Source organism: Leptonychotes weddellii, chromosome 15, assembly GCF_054177405.1.
Source record: "Leptonychotes weddellii isolate Sample4059 chromosome 15, ASM5417740v2, whole genome shotgun sequence".
In the NCBI taxonomy this organism is placed as follows: domain Eukaryota; kingdom Metazoa; phylum Chordata; class Mammalia; order Carnivora; family Phocidae; genus Leptonychotes; species Leptonychotes weddellii.
In genome coordinates this window covers 2,098,523-2,109,323 of record NC_138383.1, presented here as the reverse complement: position 1 = coordinate 2,109,323, position 10,801 = coordinate 2,098,523, and the positions used below count along the sequence as shown (strand labels likewise).

The 10,801-nt window shown below is 48.9% G+C and overlaps 1 protein-coding gene across 1 annotated transcript in view; it reads left to right on the top strand.

Annotated features, from left to right (window-relative positions):
• Window positions 1-10,801, top strand: part of RNF213 (ring finger protein 213) — a 94,959-nt gene that overhangs the window by 65,731 nt on the left and 18,427 nt on the right. Inside the window, exons 38-45 of the mRNA XM_081805946.1 lie at window positions 2,543-2,643; window positions 2,756-2,938; window positions 3,638-3,807; window positions 3,907-4,006; window positions 8,054-8,165; window positions 8,707-8,917; window positions 9,155-9,345; window positions 10,254-10,376. Coding sequence (XP_081662072.1) covers window positions 2,543-2,643; window positions 2,756-2,938; window positions 3,638-3,807; window positions 3,907-4,006; window positions 8,054-8,165; window positions 8,707-8,917; window positions 9,155-9,345; window positions 10,254-10,376 — 1,191 coding nt within the window. The remainder of the gene's footprint in view (window positions 1-2,542; window positions 2,644-2,755; window positions 2,939-3,637; window positions 3,808-3,906; window positions 4,007-8,053; window positions 8,166-8,706; window positions 8,918-9,154; window positions 9,346-10,253; window positions 10,377-10,801) is intronic.

Sequence of the window (10,801 nt, the reverse complement as noted above, 5' to 3'; positions counted from 1 at the left end):
CCAGCGTCCAACCACTGGACTACTGCCGTTTTTTCATTGAGGTAAAATATACATCACATAAAATGTATCATTTTCACCATCTTTAGGTGCACAGATTAGTGACATCAAGCACATTCACATGTGATGATGATGTACTGTCATCACGGAACTCATTCATCTTGCAAAACTGAAACTCTGTCCCCGTGAACCATTGACTCCCCATCCCTCCTCCCGGCCCTGGTGCCCACCACCCTACTGTCTGTCTCTGTGATTTGATGACTAGGGACCTCACACAAGTGAAATCCTCCAGTATTTATCCTTTTGTGAGTGACTGGCTGCACAGTGTCCTCCAGGTCCATCCATGTGGCAGGCATCAGGATGTCCTTCCTTCTTAAGGCTGAATAATATTCCACCGTGTGAATGGACCACATTTGGTTCATCCGTCCATCCACCGATGGACATTCAGGTGGTTGCCACCTTTTGGCGACAGGGAGTAACGTGTGCAAGTATCTGAGTCCCTGCTTTCGATGCTTTCGGAGATCTACCTGCAAGTGGAATTGCTGGGCCATATGGAGATTCTGTGTTTAACTGAGGAACCACTGAACTGTTTTCCACAGGGGCTATAGCCACTGCATTCCTACCCACAGTGCACCAAGTTTCCGTTGTCTCCACATCCTTGCCAACACTTATTTTTCGGTTGGTTTGGTTTGGTTTATAATGGCTGTCCTAATGGGTGTGAGGCGGCATCTTATTGTGGCTTTGATTTGTATTTCCCTGATGACTAATGATGTCAAGCACCTTCCTGAGTGCTTGTGGCCCATTTGTACGTCTTTTTTGGAGAGATGTCTGTTCAAATCCTTTGCTTCCTTGTGAATTAGGCTGTTGGTAACAAATCAAATTTAGCATGGTATTAAAAACACTTATCATTTCGGGGTGTCTGGGTGGCTCAGTTGGTTGGGCATCTGCCTTCAGCTCGGGTTGTGGTCCCAGAGTCCCAGGATCGAGCCCCGCATCGGGCTCCCTGCTCAGCAGGGAGTCTACTTCTCCCTCTGTCCTTCCCCCTGGCTCATGCTCTCTCTCTCTCTCTCTCTCTCTCACCCTCTCTCAGATAAATAAGTAAATAAAATCTTTTAAAGAAACACATATTTCAAAGTGAGATTAATCCTGGGAATTCAGAGATAGCTCAGAAATCATAAAATCATAAATGTCATCAGCTAACGTAACAAATTAAAAGGTAAAACCTTAAATGCTCATTTCAGAAGGAACAGAAAAAGCATTTAATAAAATTTGTAATTTAGAAAAAAGATAGTCTTGGCAAACTGGAAAGAGAAGGGGATTCTCTTTATGCTGATAATGATATCTATTGCAAACATCATGCCTGAGCCCAAAATTCCAGAAGCACACCCATCACACTCATTATCTTATGTCATTGAAGATGTGCATCTCCTAAAATCCAGTGCTTCCCCTTCTAAACACGTGCCTTAGAGAAACTTCCCATTGGTATACTCAGGCGGACACATGGAAGGATGTTGGGTGCAGAACTGTAATTGCAGAACAAAGGGAACATTCTAGATGCCCATTAACCAGAAAACAAGTAACTGGTGTATCTGCCAGTGGGTGCCCTACAGCAGCTAACAGGAGTGATCTGGACCTACGTATAGCAGCGAAAACTTAGGTACAGCGGGACATCACTGATGCAGAGGCTAAACCCATTCAGAACAGTGACATGATCTTCATGCACGCGTGCAAATGTAGTGAACTTGGGAATTTAGGAAGGCGGTCCTCTGGGGGAGGGGAAGGAGGGCCATGTGCTCAGGAAGGCGGTCCTCTGGGGGAGGGGAAGGAGGGCCATGTGCTCAGGAAGGCGGTCCTCTGGGGGAGGGGAAGGAGGGCCATGTGCTCAGGAAGGGACATGTGGGGTTGCAGCTGTATCTGTGATGTTTTGTTTCTTTAAAAAAGTCTACAACAGATATTCCAAAAATGGTAAGATTTCTTAAAGCTAGGTGATGGATACACAGGTGGGCATTATGTTATCGTTTAAAGTTTGAAATATCTTGGGGCACCTGAGTGGCTCAGTCAGTAAAGCGTCTGCCTTCGGCTCAGGTCAGGATCCCAGGGTCCTGGGGTCGAGTCCCACATCGGGCTCCCTGCTCAGCTGGGAGTCTGCTTCTCCCTCTCCCTCTGCCCCTCCCCTCTGCCCGTGCTCTCAGGCTTTCTCTCAAATAATTAAATTTTTAAAAAAAGAAATTAAAAAGTTTGAAATATCTCATAATGGGAGAAGTGTGAACCTGAGAAAAAGAGAGGAAGAGGGAAAAATCAGAAGTGGCGAATCTCATCCTACCCCAAGTGCAGCATAATGATAAAGGGCATTCACAGCTAAAGAAACTGCTAGAAACAGAAAGGCCTTGCCCTGCAGGCTGACCCGGTGGTCCCAGGGCCCAGCAGCTGGGGGGGTGCCCGATGCGTGCCCTGTGTTCCCCGGGGGAGAGTGGTCTTGCCTGGCTGACCTTTGCCCTTCCTCACGGCTCATCAGCCTCCTCATCACTGCCCCTCTCTCCATCAGTGTCTGCAGGACGACTCTGACATCAAGACATACAGGCCTTTCGTCGCAGTGATGAGCACTCTACGTAAGTGCAAGGACCAGGCCAGCAAGACCCTCGCCAGGTGAGATCTTCGGTTGGAGATCCCTGTGGTGGGGAGCGCTGCACGTGTGGGGTCTGCAGCTGCTCGCAGCCGCTTCTCTGCTTCAGAGCCGGTGCCCCTGCTTGGATTCTAGGGTTGAGATTGAGCCGTGCCCTGTCTGCCTGGGAGATGCCCAGGATCCGGTCTGCCTGCCCTGTGACCATGTGTTCTGCTTGAGCTGCATCAAGGTCTGGCTCACCCTAGGGCAGATGAGATGCCCCTTTTGTTTAACAGACTTGCCAGAAGACTACTCTCTAACCGTGTCCCAGGAGCACAGGTAAATCACCCTTTCTCCTCTTTTTCTTCCTTTTTTTTTTGGCAAGTACAGTATTCAGAAATGTAAACTGTATTAACCTTAGAGAACCTGACTTTGGAGAACCATCCTAAGAGAGACTGCGACCTTCATAAACCCCTAGTGTCTCAAAATCATTCCCTCTGCAAGACACATCCAAGCATAGATTTGGGAGACGACACGATTAGAGGAAATAAAGCTGAAAGTCATAAATTAGGTAAAACCATCACAGGATACCCAAGGAGCTTAGGACACAGCCAGTTTGGCTCCAGTGCCCTGAGGGCAAAGCTAGTTCCTGTCTGGCCCCGCTCTTCGGAGCAGTGGTAGAAACGAATGGAAGCTCTGTGGGCTCAGTGACCTTCAGCTCCGCTCCGGCAGTGGCTTCTCTCTCTTCTGATGCCTCCTGAAAGTGTGCAAAGCCAGCCCAGGGCACGGCATCTTTGCAGACTTTAGGATGGAAGGGTATTGCTGGCTTGTCCCAAGGACCAAAGTGCTCCTTTCTAGAAAGGGACGAGTCTGCATAGCATCCGGCAGTGTGCATCCGGCTCAGTCAGTGTGAGGAGATGGTTGCGTCTTTTTACTGAACATTGCAGAATGCCGTCCAAATCCCGAAGCACCGTGTGTGCAGGGATTCTGGAGCATGCTCTGCAGGCCTGTTGACCGTGCGTTCCAACTATTCCCCAGGGAGGCCATCGAGAAACACGCCTGTGTCCGACAGCTGTGCAACAGTTTCTTCCTGGACCTGGTCTCCACCGTGTGCTTCAGAGATAATTCTCCACCACAGAAGGAGGTGATCGATGTTCTGCTAAAGTTACTCTTTGCGCAAAAGGAGCTTTTAAGAGACACTTCCCAAAGTAAGTTGCTTCCTTCCTGTGGACCTAAAAATCCAGTCCCTCGTCTCACTTCTTCATGGCTGATGGGGAAATGAGCCACCTCTCTCCCTCTGGCTTAAGGACACCGTGAACACACCAAATCCCTCTCTCCGTTCGATGACGTTGTGGATAAGACCCCTGTCATCCGCTCGGTGGTCCTGAAACTTCTGTTGAAGTACAGGTGAGCGCAGCCAGCATGGGGTTTGCTCCTAGAAAGCCTCGCCACCTCCTTCCCTCCCAGCTGCTGCTTTGCTGCCAAGCACCCTTGCCTGCGCTGGTAGGTAGTTCGGGATTCGGCGGGGGGGCGTCTGCAGGAGGGACCGCCTGCTTCCTTTTTCTATACTGGTTGTATGCCTGACCTCTTCTCCGCTAGGCACGTGAGTTCGACGTCACCACGAGCACCTCGTTAGCAAGGAGGAAGCAGATTTCAGGGAGAGGAGCGAGGTGCTGTGATGCGTGGGGGAGCCTGTGGGCGGGAGCCGGCAGTTCTGAGCCTCCTCACACAGCTGCCTAGCCCTGTGATCCGGGGGCTGCTAACTGAGAATGTCCCCTCACCTTCGTGGTCCTGCATGCCACCTGCGTCTCACTTCAGCGTTTCAGTTTCTCTGATCCTGTGAACGGACAGAGAAGCCCCTGTGGTGCCAACGCTCAGTACTCTTGTCCAATTATGCTATTACAGAGAATTCTTAGGAAGCTGATCTCTATTCAGAGGCTTCTTTCCGAGGACACTTTGTACACTCGGCCTGTGTTCTGACTTGACACGCATTCTTTGAGGTGATCGCAAAATCAAGATGCTCTAAGAAGTGTTCCAACAGGGGCGCCTGGGTGGCTCAGTCAATTGAGCGTCTGCCTTCGGCTCAGGTCATGATCTCCAGATCCTGGGGTCGAGCCCCTCGTCGGGCTCCCTGCTGAAGGAGCCTGCTTCTCCCTCTCCCACTCCCCCTGCTCCTGCTCTCCTTCTCTCTTTCTCAAATTAAAAAACAAAAAATAAGTTCCAATAGAAACAACTATTTCTAACTTAAGTGTCCCAAAGCAGACTCAGAATGAAGGTTAGATTTACATTTAAAGTGTGGATCTTTTGCAACCTTATCTATGGACATTTCGTTTTGCTTTTTATTTTTTATTTTTTTACTTTCATCATTTGTGAAATAGTCTGTTCAAACAGGATTCCTGAAGGATTTTCAAATAAACGGCTTTTAAAATACATTTTATTATAGAAGTAGTATCTTAGTATACCTTAAAGTGGTTTTTAAGACATATTTGTCAAGTTGACCTGAGATCTGAAAAGAGCCGCTTTTGATGTCATGTCATTTTTACTCATTTTGATAAATGTGTGAGATCTGTACTCATTTGAATTTCTTTGCTTAGAGAAATGGAAACGTAGTCAGTGACACACATACATCTTGACATGTAGTGTAGAGTAGACACGTTAACGGGAGTAGAGACAGTACCCTTAAAGGTAAATGCTTCAAGCTTCAATATTTAGAGACTAAACATTACAGAACTCATTTTTTATTTAATTTATTTTTATTTTTTTAAAAGATTTTATTTATTTATTTGACAGAGAGACAGCGAGAGCGGGAACACAAGCAGGGGGAGTTGGGAGAGGGAGAAGCAGGCTTCCCGCTGAGCAGGGAGCCATATGCGGGGCTCGATCCCAGGACCCTGGGATCATGACCTGAGCCGAAGGCAGACGCTTAACCGACTGAGCCACCCAGGCGCCCCTTATTTAATTTTTTTAAAAATGCATTTATTTTAGAGGAGTGGGGGAGGAGCAGAGGGAGAGAGAGAATCTCAAGCGCACTCCCCACTGAGCCCAGAGGCTGATGCAGGGCTCGATCCGACAACCCTGTGATCATGACCTGAGCCAAAATCAAGAATCAGATGCTCAACTGACTGAGCCACCCAAGCGCCCCCAGAACCGATTTGATTTGATTTTTAAGATTTATTCATTTGAGAGAGGGAGTAAGAGAGAGAGAAAGAGAGCACGAGCATAAGAGGGAGAAGCAGACTCCCCGCCAAGCAAGGAGCCTGACTTGGGGCCTATCCCGGGACCCCGCAATCATGACCTGAGCTGAAGGTAGATGCTTAACCCCCTGAGCCACCAGGCAGCCGCAGTAGTGATTTTAAAAAGAAAATCTCAAGACCTAAAACACGATTTAAGATCTGCCTTGTCGTTCTCTGGGTTGAGAAGTACTTGCTTCCGCACTCTGGCAGTTTGAGCATTTTTGTTTGTGGTGCCCACTAACTGGCCACAGAGTTGTGGAGGAGCACCACGCTCCCCCACCCTGGGCTCGCACACCCCAGGCCGCCTGCACCCCACACCAGGAGGGAGGCCGGTCACACTTTGTGGTCGTGCCTCCCTCCGCCAAGTGTGAATTGCAGCTGTGTACTTCCTGCTTAGATGGGGTGTCGACAGCACCCGAGCGAGAACCGTCTGTGGGACTCGATCCAGGGACTCCAGGATCATGACCTGAGCCGAAGGCAGTCGCTTAACCAACTGAGCCACCCAGGCGCCCGGTACTTGCCTTTTTCAACACGTTGGTCCTTACGGTGATGTTACCGAAGCGGTGAAGGAGGACACTGCTGGAGTCCCAGCACCGGGAAACTGGGTGACGGCCCTCGTGGTTCTCACCTTCGTGCATGTGTAGTGTTAATAAATGCCAGCCTCACGTAAGAATATTCTAGATGAAGCCACAGAGACCACTCATTTTACTCAGCCTCCACCCTTGAGGACAGGACTTTTTAACATCCTGTCAAAATGAGAAGCGCACACAGAGGGCGCCAGCTGCACGCTGAAGTAAACAGTTTTCTCGAGGAAGAGCTCTCCTGCGATTCTTGAGTTCCCCACTGGGCTGGCCTCTTGTTTTATGGAATAGCTTTTACACTTGAGAGAATGACCAGCACACCACAGTTATTCAGAGCTGGGCACTTGGCAGGCATTTTCTCGAAAACAAGCAAAGGCGGCAACTGATAGTGTTTGTGGCTAATGATAAAATTGAGGCTTTTAAGCAAATATTGGAATTCTGGAAAACAAAACCTATCAGCTTCCTCATACTTAGAGGCTTTTTGGTGGTACAGGCAGTGATGTGAGTGAAGGTGAGGCTTTTAAAAATATCTTGTGGAACAAAAACGTCAACATTTGCAAGATCTGCATAGCTCAGTGAACCAATATTTTCCACATGACCAATGCATGATGTCACAGAATCACGCATTACGTTAAAAAAAATCCATTCAAGTGCAAGGTAGGTCATTTGATTTTAATGTAATTGAGTATGAAAAGTGCATTGATGTGGTCTCAGATTGCACATTGCAACTAACCTATAGAAATGATCATTTATCAAGTTTTGGTATTGTGTCAAAGAAAAATATTCACCATCATCTGGAAATACTATGAAAATATATCTTTCTTTTCCAACGACATAATGTATGAGACCAGATTTTCTTCATCTACTTCACTGTCACAGGAAGCAGGAGCAAGATTGGAAAGTCCAGCTAAGTTCTGCTAAACCAGGCGTTAAAGAGATCTGCATGGATGGAAAACAAAGCCCCTCTTCTTACTAATTAATTTTTGTTTTGGAAAATAGTTTGGTTTTTTTTAAAATGTTATTTGTTTTTAACATGTAATGGGTTTATATATTAAATGAGTTGATAAATATTTTCCCTTTTTTCAGTTTTAATTTCTACTGTCATAAATATTGATAGATTCAACCCACATAAACAAAAGCTTTTTGGGGTTCTCAACAATTTTTAAGACTCTAAAGGAGCTCTGAAACCAAAAAGTCTGAGAACAGATGGTCTAAAATATGGAATTTTGTATTCCTCCAATATTGCACTAAAATATTTTCAGCAGGGGCACCTGGGTGTCTCAGTCAGTTGAGTATCTGCCTTCATTCAGCTCAGGTCATGATCCTGGGGTCCTGGGATCGAGCCCCGCATCGGGCTCCCTGTTTAGTGGGGAGCCTGCTTCTCCCTCTGCCTGCCGCTCCCCCTGCTTGTGCTGTCTCTCTGTCAAGTCAATAAATAAAATCTTTAAAAATAAGTAAATAAAAATAAAACGTTTTCAATAAAGTGTTACAAGCTATATGTATATATCTATGTGGGTATGTATATATTTATATGGGGAGATAGAGGGAGATGGATGGGTAGGTAGGTAGACAGATACTTTCTTTCTCTCTCTTTTTTTCTGGTACAGAGATCACCAGGTACCCTATTTCTCTTTCCATAGCTTCCAGGAAGTAAAAGATTATATCCAGGCTTACTTGTCCCTGTTGGAGGAGAAGGCCCTGGTAACTGAAGACAAAACCGAGCTGTACATCCTCTTCATCAGCTGCCTGGAGGTGAGTGCGCCGTAACTGCCCTGCACGACTCCCCCAAACTCACTGCACCGTGTGGTTGATTCAGTGGAAAAATGCCTCTGAAGATTCACGGAAGGTGATTTTCATCGGTGAAATGAACAGGTGCACTGCTACATGCACGCACACAAAGGGGTCCTGCACACTTGCTTCTGCCCCCCGTGGCTGTGTGTCCTGCCACACGTGGCCTGGGCCAGAGAACAGAAACTCGCCCCCTGACTTAACTGTGCTCATCTCCAGCTGGCAAGCCTAGGACTGCTTTTCGCTTTTATTCTCCCTGTTTTGTTACTTCCCAAAATTTTGCCAGGTGTGTGAGAAAATTAGATCATACGACGTGTTTTTTTCTCATACGTTTTCTCTTCCCCTCCTTCTTGCCCCCACCCAAAAAGGGATGTTCTTTTGCCATGATTCAGTACAGTTACCCTCAAGCTTATGGTATTTCTATCTTGTTCTCCACCGTCACAGGGTAGAGATTTGGGAAGGTTGGGGATGTGCATGCTTTTTTTTCTGGTTCTTTGTTCCCTAGGATTCACTGTACAAGAAGACTAGTGCTCTGTCTACCAGCGAGGAGCTGACGTACCTGAGGGAGGAAGGGGTCTTCCTGAGGACCTACTTGGGGCGGCGCAGCTCGGAGCCGGCCAGCGAGGCGTCGGTGGAGTACCTGCAGGAGATGGCCAGGATCCGCCTGTGTCTCAACAGGGCTTCTGACTTCCTCGGCGAGCTTCAGGAGGGCTCAGGCAGGTCTCCTTCTGCACCTTTCTTTACCCCAGGCTTAGGGACCCCGTGATTCAGACATTTGGAGAGTTCTCAGAGCGACCCCAGTCTATACCATGTCCCCTTTCTCCTTGATTGGTTTGTTCACTGTGAGCTCGTGGCCACTGGGGCGCCTGCCTTTGGCCTGGCTCTGTGTCCTAGACGGGCGGGCAGCAGGTCTTCTCGGCCACCATCCCTCCCCCCTCTCTCAGGCTCTGCAGAACTGGTCAGGGAGAAGCAGGGCTACCTGCAGCAGGTGGAGCGCTTCTGCAGGCAAGGGAGGAACGACTGGTACCGAGTGTACCTGGTGAGGAAGCTCGCCAGCCAGCGAGGGATGGAGTTTGTGCAGCGTCTCTGCAGACAGGGCCAGCCGGCGCAGTGGGTGCTCCCCCAGGAGGCTGTGGTACAGCAGGTGAGGACACCTGACCTTCCCCCCCACCCCCCCTGCCCCGTGGCTGCTCTGGTCCTTGTGTCTCTGCTTTGGTTAACCTGAGCCAGCTTGTGATGGGCTGGAGGCGGCCGGCTGGCCGTGGGGGACAGGTGTGTGCATGTGCTTCTGCTTTGTCGGCTGTCTGCAGAAAAGCCTCTTTAAGGCACCGCTTCTGATCCAGTTTGATGTGGGGAAAGCCAAAGAACGATTCTGTGGCTTTTGCTTTTACCAAATTAAAAGTAACTCAGTTTGGGACGCCTAGGCGGCTCGGTCAGTTAAGCGTCTGCCTTCGGCTCAGGTCATGATCTCAGGTCCTGGAATCCAGCCCCGTATCAGGCTCCCTGCTCTGCGGGGAGTCTGCTTCTCCTTCTCCCTCTGCCCCCACCGCTTCCCCTGCTTATGCTCTCTCTCTCTGACAAATAAATAACATCTTTAAAAAAAAAAAAAAAAGGTAATTCAGCTTGCAGAAGTCCTTTCTCTCCTCAGCAGGCAGAGGTAGGAAGCATGAGAATGAGGATAATAGAAGTGTAGCAATTTAGGCTTGGGGGTCACTCTGTAGTCCTTTCTTGGGGTTATAACAATTGCACTAAAGATCCTGGTTTTCCTTTTTACTCCTGATGGGAGCGTATTGTCAACATACTGCAGTCACCTGCCTTTGGTCTCTGCTCTCGGTGGGGACAGGGTCAGCGCTGCCTCCTCCCCCCGTTTCTCACCCACTCACCCCTTCACTGGACGAGGGGGAGGCACCTCCCAACACAGCAGGGGACTGTCATGCCCAGGGCTGGACCTCTAACAGTTACCCGGGTCCTTTACCTTTCCAGATGGTTCTTTGCTAACCCTGCCCTTGCCCCCTCCCCTGTGATTAACCCCTGTGTTCCTGGGCTTTGCAGGAGGATCATCCAAGCCAGATGGACCCATACCTGGTGCATGGTGATGAATATAAGGCTCTTCGTGATGCAGTGGGCAAAGCTGTCCTTGAGTGCAAGTCCCTGGCTACTGTGGCTGGTCCAAAGGTAAGACAGGCCCCAGGCCTCCCTCTGCACCAAATGGCGCCCCTTAGAGCCTGCATCTGCCTCGTTAGTGTCAAGTGACCCAGTGGAAGAGGCACCCCAGGGCGACATGCCATGTTGGGCATCATGTGTCCACAGCCTCGAGTGTGCCTGGCTGAATGAAACAAGAGGCCATTAGCAACGGAGTTAGGGGACAGATTTGCTCGACCTGCTAGCCTACCAGGCCAGGGCCTTCAGCAGCTCCCTCCTAAGTGCTCACATGTGTTACTTCCTTTGAGACCCTGCTGGAGCCTCACTTCCTCCGATGTCACCCTGATGGCAGACACGCGAACAGCACTGGGGAAATTCCTTCCCTGGATTCCTGACCATGCTGATGGGGGTGTTTATTTTCATAAAGGGGCAGGGTTTTTAGCATCTAATTTTTTTTT